We start from the raw sequence: 26,148 nt of genomic DNA, 5'->3' as shown, positions 1-26,148 counted from the left end.
CATGTAATGGTCCTGCTAAAAGTCTGATTTAAGAACACCAGAGATTTTTTTCATATGTGGTAAGATGTACTTATTTTATCAACTGACAGTTACTGGAGGGGAGGGGGAAGGGAACCTGATTAAAAGCCTCATAATTACAACTTCAAAATGCTAAACACAATGGTTTTTATGAAATTACATACAAGAAATTAAAACTGTCTTTTCAAGCCAAGATGAATATCTCAGAATAGCCTACTTTGAAATATTACCTTTTATGAACAACATGTTACAGGAAGATGGTTTAGAAAATGGTTACTGTGTTGAAAAGCTCATTGTCTTGCTTCCAAGGAACTAATAAACATTTCCATAACAGATCAGAACAATGTATTCCACCTTACTGAATTTCTTCCAACCCCGAACTCCTGGTTGCTAAACCAATCCACTGTCACTTGTGATCCTTTATGCTTATATTTTTTTTAAGTGTGCTTTTCCAAATCTTGGTTCTAGTGTTTTAGTACACCTCGCTTTATTCATTTATCAGATACAAACAATCCCAACAGCTTCTGTGGTAAAAGTTAACATTTATTTTGTTGCATGCATCAAATTAAGCCCCTCAAAACAGAAATGTTTAACTTCCTTCTTTCAAAACAGGTTTGTATATTAGTTTCGCACAGGCATACTGCTGACTGTAATTATAAGTGGCTGATACAATTATTTTTTTTGTTTTCCACTAAAAATCTTAAAGATTTGTTTGCAAAGGATAAGCCCATTTCTATTCATTTGTAAGCATGCAGCATTTTACCATACCCTGAACTGTGATTTGTGTAGTACACCAGATTCAGAGCAAATCATTCTGACTACAGCAATGCAGTGGCAATACAGTATGTTGAAGCCCAGTCACAGGAGAAGTTTCCAGGTCTCAGTCTGTTTGTTGATGACACTAAGACTTGCAGAAGGTAGGTACTCTCTCCACAGTGAGACTATACCCAGCCATAGGAACAGGAGGGCATATTTTTAGTCTATTCCTTGCCATCTCAAATACTGATCATGGTTTATCATCCAAAAATATAGTATTTTTAACACCATAATCTTTATTATTTGTTACTGCCTAGACAATGTGGTCGGAAAATTGTTAAAAACATCAAACAAAATTCAGGGGCATTAACAGTGACCACAGAAATGTCTGTCTGACTCTGGAGCACGTGAAGGGTAATTGTGCAATTAGTAATGACATTTGCCTAAAGGGAGGGAAATAGATCAGCAGAAAAACTTCTGCCAGCAAGTTACTATTTAAATATGTGACCAACCACTGAATTTCTGGGGGGTTTATAATTTATTTCAGTGTGTAACACATGCAATGGATGGAAACATGTATACAATGTGTATAGGTATAAGACAATAGAATAACTCTAAATGAAAATGCACTGACTTCATATATTTAGCATGCCAAATGGTTCTATGTGGATCCCAGGCACACTATAGGCTCAATCTTCAGCTCGCTAATGAACAAAATTAATTACCAGTAATTAGAATTCTATGTGTACACTTATCCTTTGGAAAGTCCTACATTGCTTTTTCTAACCAGGTATCACTGATATGAAAACTTTCCCCAAGCCTAGCACTATTAATGATGCATAGTTTGAGCACCTGAAAGCTGTCCTTCTAAAACAAGAGATCACATGTCCTCAATTCTATTTACTGAAGAAATAGTCAAAGGCAAACAGCTTCCATACACTGACACTCATTCTAACAAGACCATTATTTGCTGGTAATTACTTGCATTTTAAATGTGTAAAATGTACCCCTAGATAGGGCTTGGGGTATATGTACATAACAAGTATATGTAAACACTTACTTCAGAGGTAGACAAAAAGTAACGCTATTCCACAGAAACAGAACCAGCCATCTCAACATACCACAGGCAGAGCAGTCTGTCAGACAACCAAGTCCCAAAGATTTATAGGGCTTTACAGATTAAAGTCAATACCTTAACTGAACCTGAAAACAAATAGGAAGCCATTGCAGCTTTCGAAGACCTATTTTTGCATTTTACTACCACCACCAGGAAGGTGGAAAGTAGTCTTCTACACTACCTTTCCAGAGGTCTTCAAACAGAGCATACTGGATTACTGTAATCTAGAAGACAGTAGCTAACAAACCTCTATATAGGATTTCTCCACTGAAGGGAGACAAAGCTAGACTGTTAATATGGGTTACACAATCCCCCTAGTTAAGGGAGCTCATACCAAAAAGTCTATGTAAGTTCAAGTCCCTATCTGGGTCACCATTTGTAATTATGGCCTTGGTTAGATCATCATATATAGGCATCTACTGCTAGAGCTAAAATAGCAGGTTGCATTCGTTCAGAGACAGAAGGTTCAAACCTCTGTACATAGTCTACTTATTATAGGGAAAATGTCAAAGCTAAAGTTAGCATGAGTTACACAAAGGTTATTGTGGCAAGGTCCAGATCAGAGAAAAATGGTAACTAGTTTCTAATCTCACATAAATGCAAAAATATTTTTGACCAATGACACCTCCAGCAATACAAAACCCATAAAGAAGGCAAATTAATCCCCAAATTGCAAGTCTCTTGGGTTGAGGATGGCCAAAGCCACACAATAACTGGAGCAAGACTCAGTCCTGTAATGTCTTAAAACTTTCTCCTTTACACCATCACCATTTGTGGCAATGTTCAACCAACTCTCATCCAAATGTCAATTTCAGTTAGACACAGAGTATTGTGAGGAAAGACAGATGGAGCAGAATCCTCTCCATACATTGGAGGCACCACACACCAGACTATCTCACTTATCTCTAATAGTCTCAAATACATATTGAGCCAAAGGAATAATAAAACAGAGCCATAAGGAAGTTTGCATTAGAGATTGTTTGGCAGGGAGCAATTACCTAAAACCACATTTTGAGGCTTTCAAAAAGTTCAGACTATAACCCACTTAAAAGCACCCTAAATCAGGTGCTGCAGAAGAGTTTACAAACCTTACTGTCAGTGGAATGCCGGCTGAAAGAAAGAGCATGGACACCTGATCAAGATCAATCACAGACCAATGCCAACTCGATTATATCTAGGCTGAGAGATGGAGGTGATATGACTCAAGGAAACTCAGGACAAGATACTCATTTTGCTACAACTTTCATAATAATCTTCCCAAAAAAGAAAATAAAGCATGATTATTGGAAAGATTATCAGTCACCTAAATGGATTTTTGAATAATGACTGAGAACTCATATTAGTGTTATCCACATTCTACCTTCTTTTAGGGAGGGCATGGACATTTACCAGCACTGGGAGCAATTCCTCCCCTCTTACTTTCTTAAAACATGAAGGGCAAAGAACCAGTACTATGTCATAGGATGAAATTTCACAGTACCTTCAGAATTTCTATGAGCAGTATCTGCTGGAACTCATCTAGAAAAGACACCACATCTGTTCCTTCCAGGCACATATATGCCCCTACAATAGCCACCTGCCAAGTTGGTGTCCAATTCATCTTTTTGTGAAGAACTTAAAAAAATCCCTCATCATGAAAGATAGCCTCGGCCAACGAGCCAACGTGATAGACAAATATGTTAAAAAGAGACATATTGTTTGTCCATATCTGAGTCCCAGAGCTGGCCAAACTTTTAACAGAACAAGTTCAATAATGGAGCAAATGGAGAAGCAGGTCATAAAGAAACACATTCAAGTCCATTTAGAAACACAAAAGTGATTATAGCAACTTTGCATGTCTATGACTAAATGATTTGGAATTGGATTGCTTATGAAATTACATTTGGCAAAGTAAGAACACACATTTGTGATCTCATGAACTATGCTATTTTTTATTGTATTGTGTCCTAATCCAATAAATTGGCCTCTTTACTCCCCAAATTAGTGAAGCTAAAAGGGTTATATTTGGAAGGAAGTCTTCTGTATGCACAGGGACCAAAGTTAAAATATTTATCTAGTTGGACAGCTGTAATAAAGGGTTTAATGACGGATGCTGAAGTCACTGCAGTCTAACTACTGCCATTATAATAAACTACACATATAAAACTCACATTCATCTGTTCTACTGGAAATTAATTTAACTCCTTAAATTTCACATCTTACAGAATTTCTCAAATTAACTTCACACATACTTCATCCAAAGATGTGCAGCTAATTGCATCTGATTCATTCATGTAATGTAACGAGAGCCTGATTTTTTTCAAAGTACTGGCAGTCTAGCATTATTAATGCCCTTCAACATGAATTGCAAATGTAGAAGGCCAATGTTTTGCAACTACAAGCTAGATGATCCCAATAAACCATGGGGTAAGGCGTATTTAGTATATAATGAACTTCAGACATCACTCTTCATTTCCTTTTGTTGGTCCTGATCTGTCACAGATCCCTGGCTTCCATCCTTAAAATACTCAATCTGCATTATGTTGATCCTATCACATCCACTACACAACTCTAGCTGGAAAATGGACAAATCCATTTCTTCTCTTCATAATATGTGGTTCTGTAATCTAATTTTCTATCTCCCTGGGGAAAAAGGTGTCCCCGGTTTACATTTTCTCTACCCAAGTGTCCATAAACCTCAATTAGTTGCAAAACTCAAAACATTCTGGACTTGCACAAGAAATGTTTATTTAAATGGACAGTCTCCTCACCCTCACTTTCCAGGACTTCTGTCATCAATCTACTTGCCTTTTTCCTCACCTGAACACATTCAAAGTGTTCAAAGAGAAATGCCTCTACCATCAAATTGGAGTAACATTCTTGTGTTGAGACAGTGCTTTCCTGAAATGCTGAGCTTTTGTTCAATTGATTTAAGTTGAAGATGGTCTGGATATCAGGAGTTGGAAGTTAAAATTCAATAAAAATGCTCCAGTCATGTAAGAAATATTCTGTACTTGTCAGTGTTTCAAAAAGATGCAAGAGGTGAAGTGTAAGTATAATTTTCTATTGGAAACTTGAACCAGAATTCATTTTGATGATTAACTGAATTGTAATGGTCATGGCTCAGTACTTCCATTCAAACCCTTTAATACACAAAATTCTTTTCCATATTGTGCAGACATTTGTAGCATTTTATCTAACAAGGCTTCCTGGAATTCTTACATTAGCATTCAGTTTATATCGTGTGTGTCAAATGTTCAAATTTTTTCACAATGAAAAATCCATTCGAGTTGCATTTCTTTATTACAAGATAATCAGCAGCAAAGCCAACTCTGCAGCCCACCCCAAGTAATGTCACATATTCCAGTGTGTGAACCAACGGCAAAAGTCCTAAAAGCAAAAATACCTACATAATAAAATCTCTAATACTGAAACCAAAGAATTATGATGCAACATATATTGCAGCTGTTAAGGTCATAAACAAAGTTAGGCTGTGTCTTGTTAATGACTTGAGGACAAAGAATGACTTGAGTACTTGTTGAATTGAGTACCAATAACAGACAACAATAGACTTTCAAAAATAAAGGGCCTAATTTTCCACTTCCTTGCGCATCATATAGTTGTTCACACCTGACCAAAGGGTAAAATGCTACCAAGTTGGAATTCTTCACTCATACCAGCGGCAGTATTTTACACCCATTTTGCACTCACTTCAACCATGTGTCTGCGAAACTCAGGGAAGAATCAGGGCCCACATGTTCATGCTCAACATATTTGCTTAGTTCAGCTTCAGAGTACTGAATGCAAGTAACTGAGAACAAAGCGCAAATGAATCTAATTCATTTCTAGTTTTAGGAAACCAATTGAAGAATCAAAAATGCTAAACATGTTTAGCATTTTATTAGAAATTCTTCTAAAATGCAGATCCTACACAACCTTTCCTATCAACGCATCTTGTTTTTCCTTACATCAAATGAGGATTTTGTTTCTTATGGTTTAAGTCATCTAGAAAAAACAAATAGGTACCTGACTGAAGAAATTTTACCAAATTAAGACCATTGAGTGCAGTCAGTCAAGTCTCACTTCATTCTCCTTTTACTGGAGAAAAACACATTTAAGAGTATTCAAAGTGATTAATATCTTACCTTTATTTTGAGACATTGCATACAGCAGACAAAGCACAAAGAGAGCATAGTAATCATCTTCAGTACAGTCCAGTGCATTATATACCATATCGAGAAAGGGCCTGTGGAAAAGAATATTAAAATGGTGGTTTTATTCAGAGCCTGAAGAACTAGATAATGGTAACAGAGCCTGTGTCATTACCTACCTATGGAACAGAATGACTCACTATCCAACTATGTCCCAATTTTCTCTTTGGATATGGTGAAGAGCAAAAGTCAATCTGTTTGAAAGCAATTATTCTATTGTGTTTATTACTGGTATTACATCTGGCATTTTAGAAGGAATTTTCTCCAGTATCCTCCAAATGGTTGCCCTCGCCTATAATGGGTTTTCTTTCGGGCCCAAAATTCCCTGGCAGTGGTGCGTTAAAAAACCCCGGGGGAAACTGAACTGAACCCAGGAACTGAAGTTTAAAAGAAGAAACCTGGTCTATTTAAAGTGATTTCAAATCATTCTGTTATCCTGGGTTTGATATGGCATGATTCAGTGACAGGTGCCAGAGACCTTACGCAAACAAGTTGTGGCAAAGTAGTGGCCCAGCCAGTAGATATTTTCAAGACTCAATTTCTGGACTAAACAGACATCTGGAAAAAAGAGCTAGGGAACACTAAAGCAGTTATCAGCTCCAAAAGGATTTTTTATATAAAAGCATTCAGTCACGTGTAACTAACACAACCAATAATTAGCTTCTGAGGCCTGCTTCACAGACTTTTTTGTAGATCATGGCTAAAATCGTCCTGTTTTGTACAAAATCACTCCTTTATTTTGTTTTTCTATAGTATCTATCATATCAACATACATGACTTTAATTTCAGACAACCTAAATAGAAAGCAGAGTTTAGTTGGGGACAACACTTCAAAGGAGGCTAGGTCAGAAGTGAGATACCAAGCTTCAGCACTATTCTAGCACTTTACACTTTCAGATAGCTAATACATATAGTGCTGCAGTTAGGTAAACAAGTACTTGATTCTACAAATGATGAAACTGCAACTGAGTTTAAATAACTTGGCCAGAGCCAGAGCCCGAGCCCTCAGTGAGCACTGGGACCGGAACTCAGCAAAGTTTGCAAGTCTGAGCACAGAGACAAGAACTCATATCTCTAGGGTTTAAACTTCATTAACAAGGAAATGCATGAAGCAATTTTCAGAGCCTGTGATTACCTTATCAGGGTGCTAAAGAGGCACTGAGGCCAATAATCAACAGAGGAGTGCAGCCAGTTTTAATCGAGAATGAAGCCCAGCTGGGGAAGGGACGGGACAATACCATAAAACCAGGAAGCTAAGAGTAGAAGGGGTCTGTAGAGGAAGGAGTCTGCAGTCATTTCCCTGCGCAAGGAAGTCATCAGGGACAAGGAGGAAGCACAGAGGGACAGTAAGCCCTCTGAGCCTGTCCTGGAGTAAACAGTGCAGCAAGAGGCTAGGAGGGGTGAAGTATCCACCGCAAGTAGAGTAAGCTCCAGTGGCAAACCCAGAATCCAGAAAGAGAAGATAGATAGGCTTGATAGGAACTAGTACGGGGAATCAGCAATAGAGAATGAGAACCTGGACTGCGAGTTATAGGGTCCCTGGGCTGGAACCTGGTGTAGTAGACGGGCCTGGTCTCCCCTGCCAGCCACTGGCATAGGACCCTGAGCTGGGGCTGAACACTGTCTGGCAACAGTATTTGGACAGCTGTGCTGTTGGACTTTACACTCGGAAGGAGTGGATTACATGGTGATCTGGCCAGAGGGCGAGGTTACCAGAACAAAGGCTATTTGCAGAGTGAGCAATGAGCAGCAAGGTGACAGCTGATGCAGTGAACTACATTCCTCAACCTAGATGCAAGGAGGCACACTGCAGTGAATGGAACCGCTTCATAGAACTATCCAAGCATTAGCTAGAAGCCAGGTAGGTCAGAGAACATGGGATGTATATACATGACTTGAAAGCTCCCCTCAAGATCCATCCTCACACAAAAACAGCTTGGGAGGAATTGAGAACCTGAGCCACAATGTCCTGCCTCAGCAGGAGTGTGAACTTGATGGCCAACTATGCCCTTTCCCAAATACTGTACATCAGTGCAGTACAACAAAATTCAATTTGTCATTTGGCTACTGTTTATATAGCAAATATTGTGTTCTCAAATACATTTCCCAGTTATTTTTGATCCCATTATTAATGATCAATGGATGCTCTATTTGAAGGATCGGACTGGAAGTGATTTTTTTAATTTCTGCAGAATTCCAAATTATAGCATCTTCCCCAATGTTAAACAAATGTTACTGTCTACAGGGATTCTATTTATCCTCCAACTGATATACCTTAGCCTTCAAATGTCTAGCACAATAAAACTTGTGAATTAAGCTTTGGTTACACACAATATCTGTTAAATTTAGTGCTTTATTGAGCTGGATCTACATTACACACACTTTAAAAAGTGAACATTTGCCAATACTGACCACACACAGTTACCACATTTTCCGTCAGCATGTCATAACTCTGGGTAAGTGCAAATTTAGCTATGACATTTGTAGTGATCAATTAGATGGGATAACCAAAATAGGAAAGATGATATTCTTTATAAACAGATCCAATCTTTAATGCAAAAAATACATCAGCAAGTTTGTTTCATTGTGGGGCGGAGCAGAAGAATTCAAATAGTGTTTAGAACACTAACTAACACGATTTTAACAGTTTATTCACCTAGTAACTGAATAACTCACTTTAATGTAAGTTTTTGTGCAGTATTTTACTTTGCTACATCTTAGAATACTTCCCTTATGTATGTGATAAGATCTACTCTTGCTTTTAGACATGCTTCACTTCTGCACAGATGACATTTGAACAAAGATGCAAGATGCTGTTAGATTGCTATCTACATTCTCATCTGTCCTGAAATGCAAATATCTAATGATGTATTAGGATGACCAAATGAATATTTTGCAGCTTGAAGACTTAAAAGCTGATGTTCTAAGACCTTCAGGCACTGTACTGAGTACTATCGTGGCCAACTTCATTTTATAACACTTGGTAAAACCAGACTCTCTTGCTCAGACACTTTACTTAAAAAACCCATATGCTATCCACACTCGCTAGTAACTGTAACCTTATGTTCCCATTAATGTCACCCATCTCTACTCTCCATGAAGCCCTATACCCTGCTGTGTCTTATCTCCATTTAGAATGTAAGGTCTCTGGGACATGAACTGTTTTATATTTGTCCCTCTTGACAATTAGATAAGGTTGGAAAGGTAAGATCTTTTATTGGACTGATTTCTGTTGATTAAAAAAAACAAGTTCACAAGTTTACACAGAGCATTTGTCTAAAGAAGAAGAGCTCTGTGTAAGCTCAAAAGCTTGTCTCTTTCACAGCTGAAGTTGGTCCAATAAAAAAATATTGACCCAACTTGTCTCTCTAATATCCTCAGATCAACATGGCTACAACACCACTGCAAACCACTTGGATAACAAATGTTACTGTCAATGTCTTCTCTTTGCCAAACTGCTATTGACCACTCCTGCATCCAAACCAAACTAATAGAGGGTGTGGTGACATCTAAAAAGTCATTTACTCAACAGAGAAAAAGCAGAACAGGATATTCTAGGACACAGTAGAGAAAATTAAATGTTAAAAAGAGAATCAAGATTTTACTTTAATGTAAACCAGATTCATTACTAATTCTTTAGCAATTTAAGGCAATCTAATGGGAAGAAAGGAAAGTGAATGTTTTCTACTTTTTCTTTCAGATTTTAACTGCTAAGAATTTTCACACTTAAAATGCTCTTTTACACCAAAAAGATTAACATCTTTATTGTAAGACTCCCACCTAGCATAATGAAGCCCTGATCTTGACTGTGGCTTCTGGGTACCATTGTAAGTAAGAAAAGTGGTGAACCAAAAGACATACAAAACATTTCACCAGAACACAATTTGTGTGCAACATGCAGTGCTTTAAATTCTGGCATACCGCAACATACAGGACTGCTCCAAGACAAGGCACCTCTTTCAGGCTGGGAAACTGGACACAGCAGCCTCCAGGGAGTGAAGAGATAAACACTGCTTCCCTACTGCCACATCTTCTACATGACCATACAAAAGACAGCTACCCCAGTGAAAGGCAAATGTTTAGATAAGCCATAAATTGGCGGGGAGGACGGGAAAGGGAGAGGAACGACACACGATACAAAATTGGTAAAAGGATATAAAAGAGAAGCAGAAGGAAGGAACTTGGTCAAGTGAATTACAATTCTTTCATACCTGCTCCAGTTTGTCATCTCACTCCCAGAGGCAGCAGCACTCTTTTCTTCATCAGTCGTATTCTGCTCTGTCACCGTTGAGATAGATAATTCTGACATCTTACACCGCTCCATGATTACCATTTCTATTTCTTAAAGGAAACGGCCAAAACTGAGTTTTTAGATGAAGATGTGAGCTATGTCAAGTATTCTTAATGCAAATAGTGATTTTTAAAATGTTATGCACCTAAAAATAAGGGAAGTCACTGCTCATATGTAAGAATATAAACAGTGGCCTTTCTGATTTTCCTCCCATTACCACAAAAATATTAAAAAGCATTTCTTATAAGATTTTAAACACCATCTGAAGAAAATGCACTCAGGGCTTCATAAATAATTACACCTTCAGTTCAGAATATAAAAGCCTTTACAAAACTGTCAACTGCCAAACATTCTAACAGTTTTTTTTTTATATATATATATAATGGTCTGTATTTGGCAAAATCTCTTTACACTTTCATATATATCTCAAGGCCCAAACATAACAAAACTAATGTATATATAATTGCTTCAGATTTTATAAAAAGGACACCGGCAGAAAGAAGAGGTAGAGGAATCCAGTATTTGGAATTTAAAGGAATACAATTGTTACTATAGTAACTAATGCAAAAAAAATCTGTTTAAGGCTAATATTTGAGGTTCAGAGTATGAATCTATTAAGTTCCAAAGGCTCTCAACAAGTAAGTTATCTATATAAATAGACACTTTCCCCATAATACTGAGCAAATTCAGCTTTGGCAAAGGTCTTCCTAAATTTCTTTAAGCGTAGGCTAAACAGAACACAGATATATTGAGACATTTTTCCAGTAAACGTCAATCTGTCCACAATGGCAGTTTCTAAAGTAAATTCTCCAAAGAGCCACTCTTCTCCTGACATAAGGAGTAGTTACTTGCGGTTCTTCACTAGTGATGTCAAAATAACATTCCCTTACAGACGGCAATGGTAGCTCTAGGCTACCATTAGACTTAGACTACACATTTAGTCACACAAGAAACCCCCACTGCCAGACAGCCTACAGATCCACTAAAAGCTGCCAACTGACTGACTTTGGTGCCCTGTAACCACTCTTCACCTCTGGTCCTTTCCTCTCCAGTGCATGGTCCAGTACTAGAAGGCACCATGTCATAAAGAGAAGACTATTTCAAACCCTGAAAACAAACTCTTTAAGTGCTGGCTCACTCTTTATATCCCCATAGACTGTGTGCTCATTTGGCAGCAGTGGCAGAGATCTTACAGGTTTACAGAAGCTGAGAAGCTCAGTCACAAATGAAGTGAGTAGTGGATAGGGGCCACCCATCCCACTCAGCACAGTCCCACTTGACAGCAAGATCTGCATGTCACTTTATGTGATCTATTCAACAAATTGCTACTGATCACCTTATAGCATACAAAACTACCACACACTACATGGTATTCTGAAATCTAGAGAAAACAAACTTTCTGGCCACAGCTTGTACTACAGCTTTACAATGCAAACAGGATTTTGATTGACAGGCCATAGAGAGGCAAAATTTAGTCCTGACAATTTTCAAACCTCTGGACCATGTCTCTGGATCTCTCCCATCCATGATATTGAGCTGTGTTTTTCAAAGGCAGTCGTGTTAAGAGTCTCCCTCCATGCACACTTGTAAACACCTATTGTTATCTCCCTACCAGGTAAGGAGAAAAACATTTGAAAAGGTAAATTTTAGAGTAACACTACTAAGAGCCTACATAAAGAAAAAATAAACCAATTATGAAAGAACAAGATGTACCAAGATTCTAGGATTGTTGCTATGTCACTCTGAAGCCTAGAATATTTGTTGAGTCAGCATAAAGTAATGGAAACAGTTTGGAGCATGTTTGAGATCTTTTTGTTCAAAATATCACCAGGATGAATCACTGAGTTTCACAGTCCATTAATGCCCAATTTTTAAAATACTCAGCTATTTTTGGCCTTTTTTATTTTAAACACAACTTAAAATATTATACCTGTGCAATAACACAGTCTTTCAGCTAATAGTATAGGAATACCAAACTAAAGTTATGCTGAATTGTAAATAGCCATGCTACTAACCAAATTCTCTTCTATGCCACTCCCTTAGCCTGCCTCAAAAATTGGAAATGCTAGTCTTATGAGCCTCAGCAGCTCAAACACACAGCCAATCCTTCCCTGGCAGTGACAACTGATTCCTCAAGCCAAGTACTCTCAGCCCTACACTTCATTCAGAATAATCTGGGACTTTGCTTCCACCCCAAGGACAAGAGAGCCACCCACCCCAAATACACTATTCATTCTGGTTCTTCATATTTTTCTTGTTTCCTCAGGAAAGTCTAGAGTGTATGTTTCCTTGACAACTGGCATGCAAACAGCATAATGTTTTGACGTATGTGCCATATGATAGCCTAGAATCCTAGCAAAATAATGAAATACAAAATTTCCTTGAGCATACATGCTTTGTAGGGTAACAGTTTATAATAGTGACTGGCCCAGAAGCTATAGGAAGAGAAAATTTATCCATTTTTATCACCGTCACATTTAAGGGGAGAAAAAATATCTGTGGTATGTATTTTATTTTATTTTATTTTTTTAAATGGCAACTGTGGGGACTCTCACAAAGTCGAAATGTTAGTGGTAGACTCAGCAGAGTTAGACTGGTGTGCCCAATGCATAGGTCAAAAGTAAAAACTATATGCAACATAGCCGCTAGAATAAATTTGTTTCCATGTCTGTAAAAAGGAGTTCACATTTTTATCATGCCCACATACATGATTACAAGTAGTAGCAGCAACAGAAAAAAAAGACAGTAAAGTTCAGACTTCAAGATACAATCTCTTCCTGGTGCAAATATATAGCTTCATGGAAAGATAATATGAATCAATGTGGAACACCTGGTTATACTCATGAAAATATATGAACAGCCAAATCAGCTCAAACAATTAAAGGAACTGCTATTCCCAAGAATTATACAGGGCAAGTTAATTCATAAACTCATACACAACCAGACATTCTCCATCAGCTATAGTTAGCAAATATAAATAGCCAATAGATTCTGCCTACTCATCTCCCTAATCTGCTTAATGCAAATCAACTCAGGTGCAATTGCTGTTTACCAGCGAACTCTTATAATTTTATAGTTCAGGGGCTAAGGACAAAGTCTCACAGAGTCAATGGATCAGTCATTACTTTTCTTAATTCCCTAGGCTAACTTAGGTACATATAAACTCAACCATATGAATAACAAAACAAAACCAGAACAAAGTGTTTATTACAAATTATATAAAGAAAAGTTACTTCAACATTATAATTGGTAGACACAGATGAATTAAAGCAGTGGTTTGCAACCTGGTCTGGGGCTCTTATTTAAAGCTACTAAGTGATCACTACAGTACACCCCAAATATTTTCCTAATAGTACTTTTTCACGTAAATTGTAGAGATGCTATGGGATTGCAAATGGTAGGGATGGTGATGCACAACACAGTAAGCCGTGGTCCACATTGTGAAAAAAGTTTGAGAACCCCTGAGTGAAAGCAGAGTAGATGAGCAAGATTTTACTTTCACTTAGCTACAAAAGCCTTAACATGCATTTTCATTTTAAGACAACAGCATACTAACATTAGTAAACGTTACATCTCCTTTGCTGGATAAGTATTACCTCCATTTTACAGAAGTGGAAACAGACAGGGTTAAATAAGAGACTGTCCCAACATTGCACAGCAAGTCAGTAACACAGTTAGGGTTAGTACCCTATTACTATTGCTCTTGTACCTTCAATGCTGTCCCCTACGCCTAGAATGACTTCTCTATTCATTCTGCTAAACATCCTCAGCCTCTTTGAAATTCTGCCTCAAGACCCATATCTTGAGTTTACTAACCACCACATCCACTGATGTGCTGTTTAAGCCTCTCCTCTTGCCCTCAGTCACTATGTATGACCCACAACTTTTGTTCCAACCCTTGATTTTTCCCCCTGTTGTAGGTTTGCCTAATTTGTATTTAAAGTTGTTCAAGGAAAGTACTGTACAAATGCTGAAGAATAAATAATAAAGCCTACATTACTGACATAAACCTATGAGAGCAGCCCCAGTATGACAGAAAGCAGCTCACACTAGGGATGTAAAAAGCTAACCATTTAAACATTTAAATGGTAATCAGCTGTTTAAACGTTTTAAACACCGTTTAAACTGGGGGGCATAGGGAAGCGGCAGCTGGGCTGGTTCCACGCCAGCGAGAGCTGTCCTACTGCTCTCATTGGCGGGGAAGCTCGAAGCCCAGTCAGAGGTGGTGGGCGCAGTATGGAGCTCAGTGCTGGGGTAGCTGCAGCTGGCCTGGCTCCCCACGAGGGGAGGTGGGAGGCGCGGAGCCCAGCACGCGGGGGGTGGGCATGCCCAGCTGCGGCTTCTCCCCCCCCCCCCGCACATTTACCCTTTAAACATTCTATTTTTAGAATATTTAAACAGATTTTTGATTAAAGTAATTTTTAACATCCCTAGTTCACACATACTTTACAATACGTGTAGTCATGGAACAAAGCCCAGTATGCAATACCTGGAATCATGGAACAAAGTACAGTACACACTATGTTGATTAATATTATATTGCTTGTTTGGAATTAGACACTCAGCAAGTAACTTACCTGGTAAATGCTATGCTGTGTGCTAGGTGATTGCTCAGGAGAACCATCAAAATTCTGCAAAACACCCACTAAAACATTGTCTACACTATAAAGAAACCAGATTAAACTGAAAGTGTTTCAGAACAGCTCTCTTACTAGGGTTCTGACACAGGTTGTAAAAAGATTTTAAGTTGTAATATGGATGCAAGCCATGTTAACTACCTTTAACACACTAAGTGTTTTAGAAAAACGTTTTTCACACGCTTCTCCCAGCTTAGGATATTAGGCACACACAAAGATTTTTGCCCCCCCTTTTCTAACACAGTCCCTTGCCCTCCCCAGAATTAGTTTGTTGGGCCTCTTGAGAAACTGGGAAGAGGAAGAATAAAAAATGCACTTAGTTTGCATGGGAACTCAAATATGTAATTTGAACAAAAAATGAGAAAACACAGTCATTACATGAAGGCCTTGGAAATTCTTTTCAGACAGATTAGTTACACACATCAAAATGCAAACAGGATATAGAAAAGGGCTGTCACAGAAGTCACAGCATAGGAAAAAAATTTGTATTGTGGCATATGCTTCCTTAGATGCAATGCTATCATCACTGTCTCATTTTGTGCTTAAAACTATAATTTGTATATGCATTTTACTCTTAACTACCAACTTAAAATAATGAAAGTAACTGAAGAGCATGCCTCCCTGCTGCAGCACCCAATACTTTGACACTTCTAAATATTCAAACGTAATAGTTCCGTGAAGCAACTGGAATGCACATAAATCAGGTAATTAAAAAAGAGGGATGTTTTTCTTTAATTTTGTACAATAGGCACATATAGAGATGTGGCAATGCTTGGTAGAAAAGGGTTTACTCACTGCCAGTCAACATATGATGCTGGGCTTTTGGGGAGCTTTTTAACTCTCTTTGCTTCACCACTAACAAATGACACACACTTGTTAATAAGTCTGCTTATAATACTGATTAATCATGTGCAGCTTTATACTTGTCATTAAAGGCTGGATGCCATAGCAGAAACTGCAGACACTTCACATTTTCCACCAAGTTAAATACTCAGTCTTTTTCTAAAGAGTTTAATTCTACATGAAGGAGAGGTTAAAAAAATAAGCAAGAATCATTCATAGTGAAAAACGAACGATTCTGTTTATTTGGTTCTGCACCCAGGATTATAAATGAACAAAAAACATACACTAGACCGCAAACAAGCGATAATATTAAATTATTAACATATATAAAGTTTGCAGGGTTTTCATTCATTGGTGCACTCACCTTCATTTTCCCCACTTGCTTTGATGCCTTTTGAACTACCTTCTGTGCCTTTAGCTTTATCTGGGTCTTCTTGAGTATCCTCAGGTCCTCTCTCCTCTTCCTCCTCTTCACCAACATTTTTATAGTTGGGTCTCTTTTGCAACCTCTTCTTTCCCTTCTGCTTGTTAATTTCAAGAGATCTCTCCAGTGTCTCTGAAGGTTTTATGAAGCATCTGATGCTTGATTTTGCCTATAAAATTTAAATGAAGATAAATTTTGTTTAGTTATAGATTAGTTCTACCTATGTTATACTAAATTATAGAGGAAACTTCAGTTTACACATGAAAAATTGTTATTTACAAGTCTATTAAGCATTACACTGACAAGTATGTCAAGTGTACTTTAAAAAGGCCAGAAAGATGTTAATTCAGCAATATTAATTATCAGTATTTCCAGACCACCTACAAAATAAAAAGTATTCTAATCCTAAGAACCTAGTAGAATTAAGAAATATGACCATTTCGAGACAAGAGGAAATCTAGATCCACCTGTTAAACATGACCATTTTTAAAGCACATACCATCAAGAAAAAGTTCCTAAAAAAGTAAACCTGGTTTTCTGCCACTTCACAGCATCCAATGCTAAACTAAATCAAGTTCCACTGATGCTACAAGCTGCAGCAGCTGCTTTTTGAATTAGACCGTGCAGGAGAGAGAGCTCAGAGGGACAACTCAAAAAAGGCCTACAGCACAAGCAGGAAGGAGTAAGATGGTAAAAACAAAAAAACAAAAACAAAAACAAAAACAAAAAACAAACAAAAAAAACAGGGCTGAAGACAAACCATTAATATAAAATGCAGTGTTTAAATAAAAATACAGGTATGATTTTCATCTCAGACTGTTTAGTGCAAAACACTACTATACCTCTAGCCTCCTTTTAAACTTTTGAAGAGAGGTCTAAGTGTACTTAATTGTAATTGGTTTCATATCAGTTTCAATTAACAAAAAGGCTAGTTCCGTTTGCAAGAATGTTTAGAGTTAAAATACATCTATGTTGAATGTGCCTCGGGGGATGTATCAGGAATTTGCCTTCTCAGAAATCAAAAATATTTAGAACAAGAAAACATGCACCCATATTTCCTAAATGTTTATGTAGGCAGCAGGCTCAAGCTGTAATGGTAAACACTGAAATACAGTAACTGCTCATCTGATTGATAATTAAATTAAAAGGTTACATTTAAAATACACTTCCTGTCTGTTCATATTCTTCATACAATATGGCTCCAAGAAAAACAATTTGTACTTGAAATGAAGGTCCTGATAAAGAACTGAAGGCATTTGAATGCATTAAAATATGTATGTTCTAACCCAAAAGTTATCACATCATCAGTAGTAGTATAACTCTCATACAATGCAAAGTTATTTTCCTATTCCTTATCTGCTATATAAATCTATACAATTAAGGATAAGTATAGCTAAACTATTAAGGACAATGTTCTTTTCTTGGCCCACTCCTTCACTATTGGCAACATCCTCTTAGTCCCTAATTCCTGTGTCTCAGTCTCCATCATTCCCTCCCGCACCCCATAACCCACAATATTCATAGACCATGGCCAAGATCAGACAGTTAGGACTTGTCTACGCAGTGTACTAGTCTGCATCACAGGGGTGTAAATTCTAGTACACATTAGCATGCCACACACATTAACTGGCCTGGGTGGACCCTGACGGTGTGCATTGAAAAAGTTCCTTAGTGAGCATATAGTCCCATTTCAAAAAGAACATTAACAAGCATTAGGGAACTTTCAGTGCCTGCCAGCAGGGTCTACATGGGCCAATTAGTGCATGACACACTAGTGCACACTAAAATTTAAACCACTCCAATGAAGATTACGGCACAAGGTAAACAAACCTTTACTGATTGTATTTTGCCCTTCTCTACACTCCCCAAACATCTCCACAGCTCTTGTTTTCTAAACTTATTTTGTAGTGTGTGTGTGTGGGTGGCATACATTACAAAAAACAGAAAATCATCGCTTAACACAAGCTTGTTTCTTTTCTGATGCAAAGCTACAGTATATCAAAGCACTTTTCCTCCAACCCCAAAAATGTGACAAATGTTGTAGATGGGTTTGCCGAGAGCAAAAACAAAGAGCAATTTATTAAGTGAAAAAATTATTTCAGCCACTGTACATTCACAACTTCCATGTGCAATACTTCATCATTTAAAATAGCCACTACATCTCAGGGTTCACATAATAGCGGTACGAAAAAAAGTCACCACGTAACAGCAACCACTGGAGTTAGCAGATACTGACCCCTCCTGTCATATGGCAAGAGTATAACTTATAACAAGAGTAACCAAAAACAGAAAATTAAGACATGTTTCTTACTATGATCTTTGGCTGTCTCATTTATTACAAAACACAGTACCAGTATTTTACATGATATGATTAAGTATATTTCACCGCATTGCATAAACCCATTATCCCACAAATTACTCATTCCATCTTTAGGATGATCAATGTAATACTATTCAACTGACAGCGCACTCCAGAATGAGAAGCTTGTATAACACCCAAACTGCTGTGCCTTAGATAGGAAATAAGTAAGTTCTGGATAATTACAAATGAAGGCAGGTGAAGACAAACATATCTGTTATGAAACATTCTCCTTGGCAACAGATGTGCAGCACTCAACTTAGTCACATGGTTAGAGAGCTTCACCAACTGCCTTGCTCCATTTAAGAGGTTGGTGCCCAAGCAAACCACCTTACCCAGCCACCCAGAGGTCTCATTTGCAACGTTACCACAAAATCATTTTATTGTTTATTTTCTATGAAAAGCATTTTTCACTGTTTGAAATGTGGGCAAGAAGCCTTAAAATGGCTATGAGTGCAAAGCTATGAAGTATTTCAGGAAATTCACACTCAGCAAAACAAAGCAGTTCCAGTATTTCATTACACCGAGGCATCTTTATTTAACCTGAATAACATTCCATATAGACGGCAATCTCAATCATCCAATGGCCTAGAGGGCCAGGGAAATGCTTAGATAATTGGGTGGTCTGTTAGAGAGGCCAACCATCCAAACAAGTCAACGGACCATAAGCACAGACCTTAATGCCTGCTGGTCAATTGCTCTGACTACTGCCAGCTGGCAGATATCTTAGAATCAGCTTGTTAGGGGGAATTCCAGGAGAAAAGGATTCATGAGAATGGCTGGTTTTCTGAAGTTTTACTTATGCGTAGCACTTAAGTATTGCCAGAGCTGAGTTTCAAAGACATTTCATCTAGCATGTTCCTACAGCAGCTCCCCTACCCCACTCTTGTGTTTTGGGAAGCAAGTTTCTGAAACATACTTTATTTAAAACAGGGTTTTATCCCCCAAATTTAGCTAGAGACATGTCCTTATTTTGAACATATCAAGGTATGACTATGCAGGAAATTGAGAGAGATTATTCCTTAACTGTAGAGCAGCACAGACATGATCCATACACTGGTTCCTTGTTTGTGGGACACAAAATATAATCTACATCTAGGGGTCTGTTTACATATGCTCTTTAGTGGTTATTTCCAAACAGCTAATCTCATTTGAACAATTGATTCAATAAAGATGCAGAAAACTCAAATCAGTGGATTTCCAGTTCTCTATTTATCTTCTGGTGGAGGAAATTCAGTGAGTATTTGTATTTTGGGATTAATACTGAGGGGCAAACCAACTGGGTAAATAATATACATACTCAAGCCTTTTAGCTCAGAGAAAAAGTTTGGAAAAAACTATCCCTTCATTTTTAACCAACTTCTGCACTGTTTGTTCCAGAACAGCAATGAAAAGTGATGAAACATCATGAAAGAGAGGTAGCCCAAAAAGGTTAAAGTAAAGATTTGCCATTTTTAGGAAAAGCTGATTCAAATCTTGTCCAGGTCACCCATTGTTAGTTACCATAATAAGAAATGGTTTGGTACAGGAATCCTTCACAAAAACCACACTATGAAGCTTATGTATTTTAAACACAAAAATGAACGCCTCACAACCTCTCAAAATTATTTTTACTCCGAGAAAGAACTGCAGCACAGGAAGTTTTAAAAATAACTAGAATTATAGCCCTATTTATATTGATGAGTTCTTGTTATAAGAGGCATGAAAACAGGAGGAATAAATGAAGTCCTTGTTCTTTATGGGAACATCTTATAAGATGCAAGTTGCAAGAATCATTTAGCTTATTTTTCCATTTCCATTATTTACTGATTCAGCTATTTCTAGAAGCCTGAAACTGTTTTCATTGTAAAGAAAATGTTTAATATACCATAAGTACATTCTTAATGCAGTTCTCTGTGGACTAGCCATCATGTGATTCATTCACATGGAACAAGGAGATGAACACTCAACAAGAACATACCATTTAAGGCCAGTTTTCATGGCCTGTTTAGTTTGGAAAAAAAGAATGGTTACAAAAGAGCTAAAATGTAATGTGCGCTGACAGATACAGTAGCTACATGCCCTTAATACTTTAAATATAAGATCAGAGCAGAAATTAACTTAGAAGGTATATAATTTACCTAGGCTGATTCCAATTTTAGGTTCATGTTAAAATATACCTTCTCAAGTAATTATTTACATATTTGCAGTTTTGATATGATCTTGTGCAACGTGTGCTGGTAAAGCAAAGCAATACCAGTAACTTATCTTCCTATTACGAGAAGGAGAAAGTAGGTTAAACAAAACCCAAGAAACCTAAAACAGGTAGAATTGAGCCACATCCGAATTGTACAGGAAACAGATCTCACTGGCAGGAAGGAAGGTAAACCTTAATATGACTATTGTCAAACTGTTATACTATATTCTCCCTGACTTCACATATTTAACTCCAGTCATGTGAAGAACATAGCAAGAGCTTCATTTTAATACTGTCCAATAACAGGAAGTGTACAGAAAATAATTACCTCTGCATGTAATGTCTTCTACTCAAATCTTTTTTCAGAACTTGCTGTACATTGATGTATACTCACTTATAACATATACATGTTTTTAAACAGTCACAGTCAAGACTTCCTGGCATAAGTTTCACTGAACTGTATCTGTATACACAGGATTTGAATACTTAAAGTAAAAAAATCTGTTACTGCTGATCTGTTTTGAGCAGTAATCACTATGGGAGTGTGTTGTTGTGCATCAATCACCTTATATTTCTGTAGTCTTCAAGATATGCTGCTATTTCCATTACAAACCCTGATTTTCAGACATTAGTACCGTAGCAAAGCTGTCAAATGTATTTTGACATAACTTGTAAGACAGGCCTGTTAGCTTTTATGTTACAAGGGTAATTGTTAGTTCCCAAGCTGTCCCCCTCAAGCTATTTTTGTTTTGAAATTGACTCACTGCTGCAGTCCATAGGCAAGTCAACACCACCCTCATTATATGGCATCAAAAAGCTGCTGACAGCTAACTGTATCTACATGGACCCTACCTGATTTTCATCCATCATGAGGGAATTGTACTTCTTGCTTTGGTAGACTGTTTCAGTTACATACCCAGGTCTGTAATCAGACTGGCAAGGACCAAGGAGATTGAGGCAACACTTATCTTGCTATAACCTTCTCTGTGATCTTAACCAAAAAAGGAAGAGGCAATACTGGTCGACAATTAGCAAGAGTGTCAGTGTCAAATGTTGGTTTCCTGAGCAGAGGATGCACCAGAACTTCTTAAAAAGAAGCTGGTGTTATTCCGCACTCTACCCTCCCTAATTAAAGTATTAATCTCTATCAGCAATGGATCCAGTACTTTCCTCACTGGCCTTCACTAGCCAGGAGGAACATGGTTTCAAAGGGAAAGCACTGGGATACAGTACACGCCACACCTATAGTTTGAAAATATGAATGGGGCACAAGTCAGACTGCTTTTGTGATAAAGTAGATGCTAACCTCTTACATATTTCAACATTCCACACTATATTGCCGTATCCTTACCTAGACACCCTTACTACATATCACTGACTCATATTTGTAGTCAGGGTAATTGAGAACAATTTTCAGATTCTGCTAAGTCTAACCTTTATATCCATGTGAAGTGTCATTCAGTTGATCCTGTATTTCTAGTAAAAACAATTTTAGGAATCCTCCGTTTTGAAATGCCCAAAATATATTTTTAAAACACATTGGGTCCAGACAGTACATGTGATGCAATTATTTCACCACCATTAAAACCGATCATCATTTTGCCACACATTAGTATCTGGGAAAGTTTAAGTCTCTGAAGACATTTCAAATACCAGAAGAGACACAACTTTGAATTGAGTTGCTGTCTAAGTCTCAAGATAAATTTTTCCTCTTCTCTTTAGCTTATGACTGCCTCTCACTATAGTATGCTAAGATACAAAATACACATGAAGGATATGGACCTAAAAATACTTGTACAGTAAATCTAAACTCAATGCAAGTCTATAGAGACAATATTAGCATCCAAAACATGTGCTGTGGAAGACTACAGCATACAATAAGAAATAAGGAAGAGAAGTCTGTTGTGACTCATATTAAAAACAAGAATTCAAAGTAAAATTTAACACTCAGAGGAAGAAAATGGTAAATTAAGCCTGTTCTTCACTCCCAACTCTTCTACAATGTCCCTGGTGACAGACAGACCCTGCCCCCTGGCCACAGATTTCCTAGTAATAAGCTGCTTCTGCATGAAACCCATTTACAGCATACAATAATTACTTGAGACAAGGAGACCCCAGTTCCTGAACAAAGTTTTAATTGATAACTAGGAAGAAATATATCATTGCTAATTCTTACTGACTAAGCACACTCAGTGCCAGTATCACTCAGGGGTAATACTGTCACATCAGCTACCTAGAAACAGCCCTGGAGAATAACTCCTAAAACAGCAGACACGGACTAAAACTAACTCTGGAACCCAACCTTAGTCATCACAGCAAGGGAGTATTATCACAGATTGACAGAAGAGAACACTCCACTATCCTGCCTTCATGTACTAGCTGCCCATCCCTATCCCAATACATCAGGAACCTCTCAATACCTCTAACTGGCTTTAGCCTGTCAGGACCATACATGTACATAGTTACACATACACCATGTTGTCTGTCAGTTTTATTGGAACCATGCTGAATTCTGATAAGTATACATTCTCTTCACTGGAGGCCTCTTGACCAGCTTTCCTAGTGGGCTTTACTTCCACCCACTAACAGTTTTCCCATTGGAGATTCCCCCCAACAGGTTTCCTCAATGAACTTAATGAAACCCTTATCTCCTCATAAATACCTCCTAGAGTCTGTAGCTGAACCCTCCACAAGTTTAGTTTCCCTAACTGGAAGTTTTCCTATTGTCTACTGAAACCCCTTAGCCCCAAAAGCTCAGTTCATTCTCCTACAAACAGACTTGTATCTAGCATAGCTTTGATAACAGCACACACAGAAAAACTTAACACCTGTCCTACTTAGCTAATGTGATTAGGTATGACATGACTTCCAGTTTATATGCAGTGGGTTCATTTTTACCTTGGGTGGTAGGAAGTGGCAGCCCAAATAGCACTAAGAAAAACCCTGCACAAGTAACATAAAAGTGAAGCCAAGCTTGTAGGAAATCCACAAACCCGTCAACGTGAATACAAACACATGCCAAAACACTCAAACATTAGATACAGGTGCTTCTGCATAACAGCTGTGAACTAGAAAAAAAGTGTAATTTCTGCAGACAGACAGATCCTGCCCTCTGGCCACAGATTTCCTAGTAATAAGCTACTTCTGCATGAAACCAATTTATGGCATACTAAGACATCCAGCATGTGACGAACAGAAGGTCACAGAACGTTGCTAAAATGAATAAGAGGTTACTTTATCTGGAAGTGTTCACTCACAATACTTCCATTCCACCCTTGAGTGTTTGTTTAAAAAGAAATCCAATACAAAGAGCAATGTCAGAATATCCCAATTAACTGTGCCCAATAGCCGTTGAAAATAAAGATAACCAATAACAAAGCTCCCCTGACACAACGAGACATTAGGAAAGTTTGCTTCTGTTAAAGCAAGCCTTTTTGAGGGGTTCTTTTAAACATGCTGAAAAGCCAGACCTGAAGTTAAATTTGGTGGGATAAAAAACTGTGCAGGAGAAAAGAGAGAGAGAGAGAGAGAGAGAGAGGGTTACTTCAAGAAAAGTAACCCTTCTCCCAATTGGCTCAGACAGTTAGGTACTGGCCTGTGCTTGTGGCGGTGTGTAGCATACACATAACTACATACCCCAGTGAAGACTAGACTGCGTCCACATTGCAGTGCATAGCTACATGCCACAGCAAATGGCTCTGGCAGGGAGGCAGCAGTGGGGAAAAGCTAAGGCAGTTCCCTCTTCAAAAGTCTTTCACTGCAGTCAGAAAAGGCTCCAGGAGCGTGACACTACACTACTAAAAAATAGCAGGATAGACATGAGAGGCACTGGTTGGGCATGCAGAAAGCCAGGATGTATACCCTATGGTGCTGGCATGTCTGTACTCTACTCATCTAAGCAGTGCCTCACTGTCTACACACTATTTATACTATGTTAATTGGGCATTCAATGTCTGTACCCTACATGCCTCCATAAGTGTAGACATAGGTGTAGAGGACATATTTCACTTTTGAAATAGGAAGTACAGTCTGTTTATATCATGATTTGACTATCTTTAGAAAAGTAGCTACTCAAGTATCCAGATGCAAGAATATGCTGCAGGGAATTCGGAGATAAGTAACATAGATGATTAAGGTATTAAATAGGAGGAAAGATTAAACATTAAATTTAAATATCCATTAAAAGGATTAATAATATATCCAGTTATTTTAAAATATTTTCTGTCATTTCTTCTACAGATCTCACATGAGTATTATATTTTTTATCAGAAATTATATGTATATCTGCATGGAAGTCATGGCTGCTATAGGTTTCAGTTCTCAGAATTTGCTGGACCTAATTCGATGACAGAAAAGGACCTGGGAATCAAAAAGCTGAAGAGCATTACTATACCTGATGTAACAGGCTGTTATATTTTTAGAAATAAAAACAATTGTGGAAGAACTTTGGAGTACATTACACACCTAATTATAAAACAGCTAATTTAAACATTTACAGGATGAAATCATCATAGATTTGATTTTTAAAACACTGTCATTTCTACCAAATAGCTTGAGTCCATATTAGATTTTCATTTACAATATCAAGAAAGCTATAGTTTGGCTTCATGTCTAAAATGTGATAAGTCTACATAAAAACTGAAAGTTATATTAATGAAGCAGAGGAAACATTTAGGGTAACTGGAAAAAAAACTGAACAGATGAATTGCAGCTTAATGGAAAGGCTGCAAAATAGTCTCCAACTGAATGCGATGGAAGCCTCATCAATGCAGTTCTCTAGAAGCAGACAAGTATTTTCCAACCAGATTTCTCCATCCCTTTCTCTCCTTTTAAAAAATAAAATAAAGACATACAAAAGGTAGTTGACCACTTACTGAACTTCTCTGGATATCTTGTTCAACTTTTGAGAACACTGAAAGATCTCCATTAAGAATAACCTCAGCCAGCGAGTTCACCAGAGGTGCATAATGTATAATCAGGAAGACCTATTCAGAGAGGAGGGAGAAAAGAATGTTAGACATATACAACTGTAAACACCAAAGGCATTTCCTCCACCTAATTAAATAATTAAATTTCTTTAAATTACATAATGTCTAATAAAAAAAACACACTGGAATATACTTGAGCTGTAATTAATATTTGGAAGGAACATAGACAGTCATCCCTTTCTACATCAAATTAATCTTCCTTTCCTTGTATTCCAAGCCTGATTGATAGTCTACTTGGGCAGTGTTCACTAGTTTCCTTTTATCCTCTTCCAGCTAAGCACTATTTATTCCTCCCAATTTGTTTTAAGAAATATGAAAATTCTCTGGTTGACTATAGACAAATGCCAAT

At 37.7% G+C, this 26,148-nt stretch overlaps 1 protein-coding gene across 6 annotated transcripts in view; it reads right to left on the bottom strand.

Annotated features, from left to right (window-relative positions):
* The window catches only part of CLEC16A (C-type lectin domain containing 16A), a 166,881-nt gene that overhangs the window by 117,466 nt on the left and 23,267 nt on the right, over positions 1-26,148 (bottom strand). For 4 of the 6 annotated variants that reach the window (XM_067551308.1, XM_067551311.1, XM_067551312.1 and 1 more), the window contains exons 9-12: positions 25,686-25,796; positions 16,217-16,445; positions 10,293-10,422; positions 6,016-6,116 (exon numbers count right to left, since the gene is read on the bottom strand). In XM_067551308.1, the coding sequence (XP_067407409.1) occupies positions 6,016-6,116; positions 10,293-10,422; positions 16,217-16,445; positions 25,686-25,796 (571 nt within the window). The remainder of the gene's footprint in view (positions 1-6,015; positions 6,117-10,292; positions 10,423-16,216; positions 16,446-25,685; positions 25,797-26,148) is intronic. The other 2 variants (XM_067551309.1, XM_067551310.1) reach the window with 2 other exon arrangements.

This window comes from Emydura macquarii, unplaced genomic scaffold, assembly GCF_026122565.2.
Source record: "Emydura macquarii macquarii isolate MOO-44397 ecotype Brisbane River unplaced genomic scaffold, CSIRO-AGI_Emac_v2 contig_1348, whole genome shotgun sequence".
NCBI classification, from domain to species: domain Eukaryota; kingdom Metazoa; phylum Chordata; order Testudines; family Chelidae; genus Emydura; species Emydura macquarii.
Note: the sequence above shows the minus strand (reverse complement) of the source record. Positions and strands in the feature narration are given on the sequence as shown.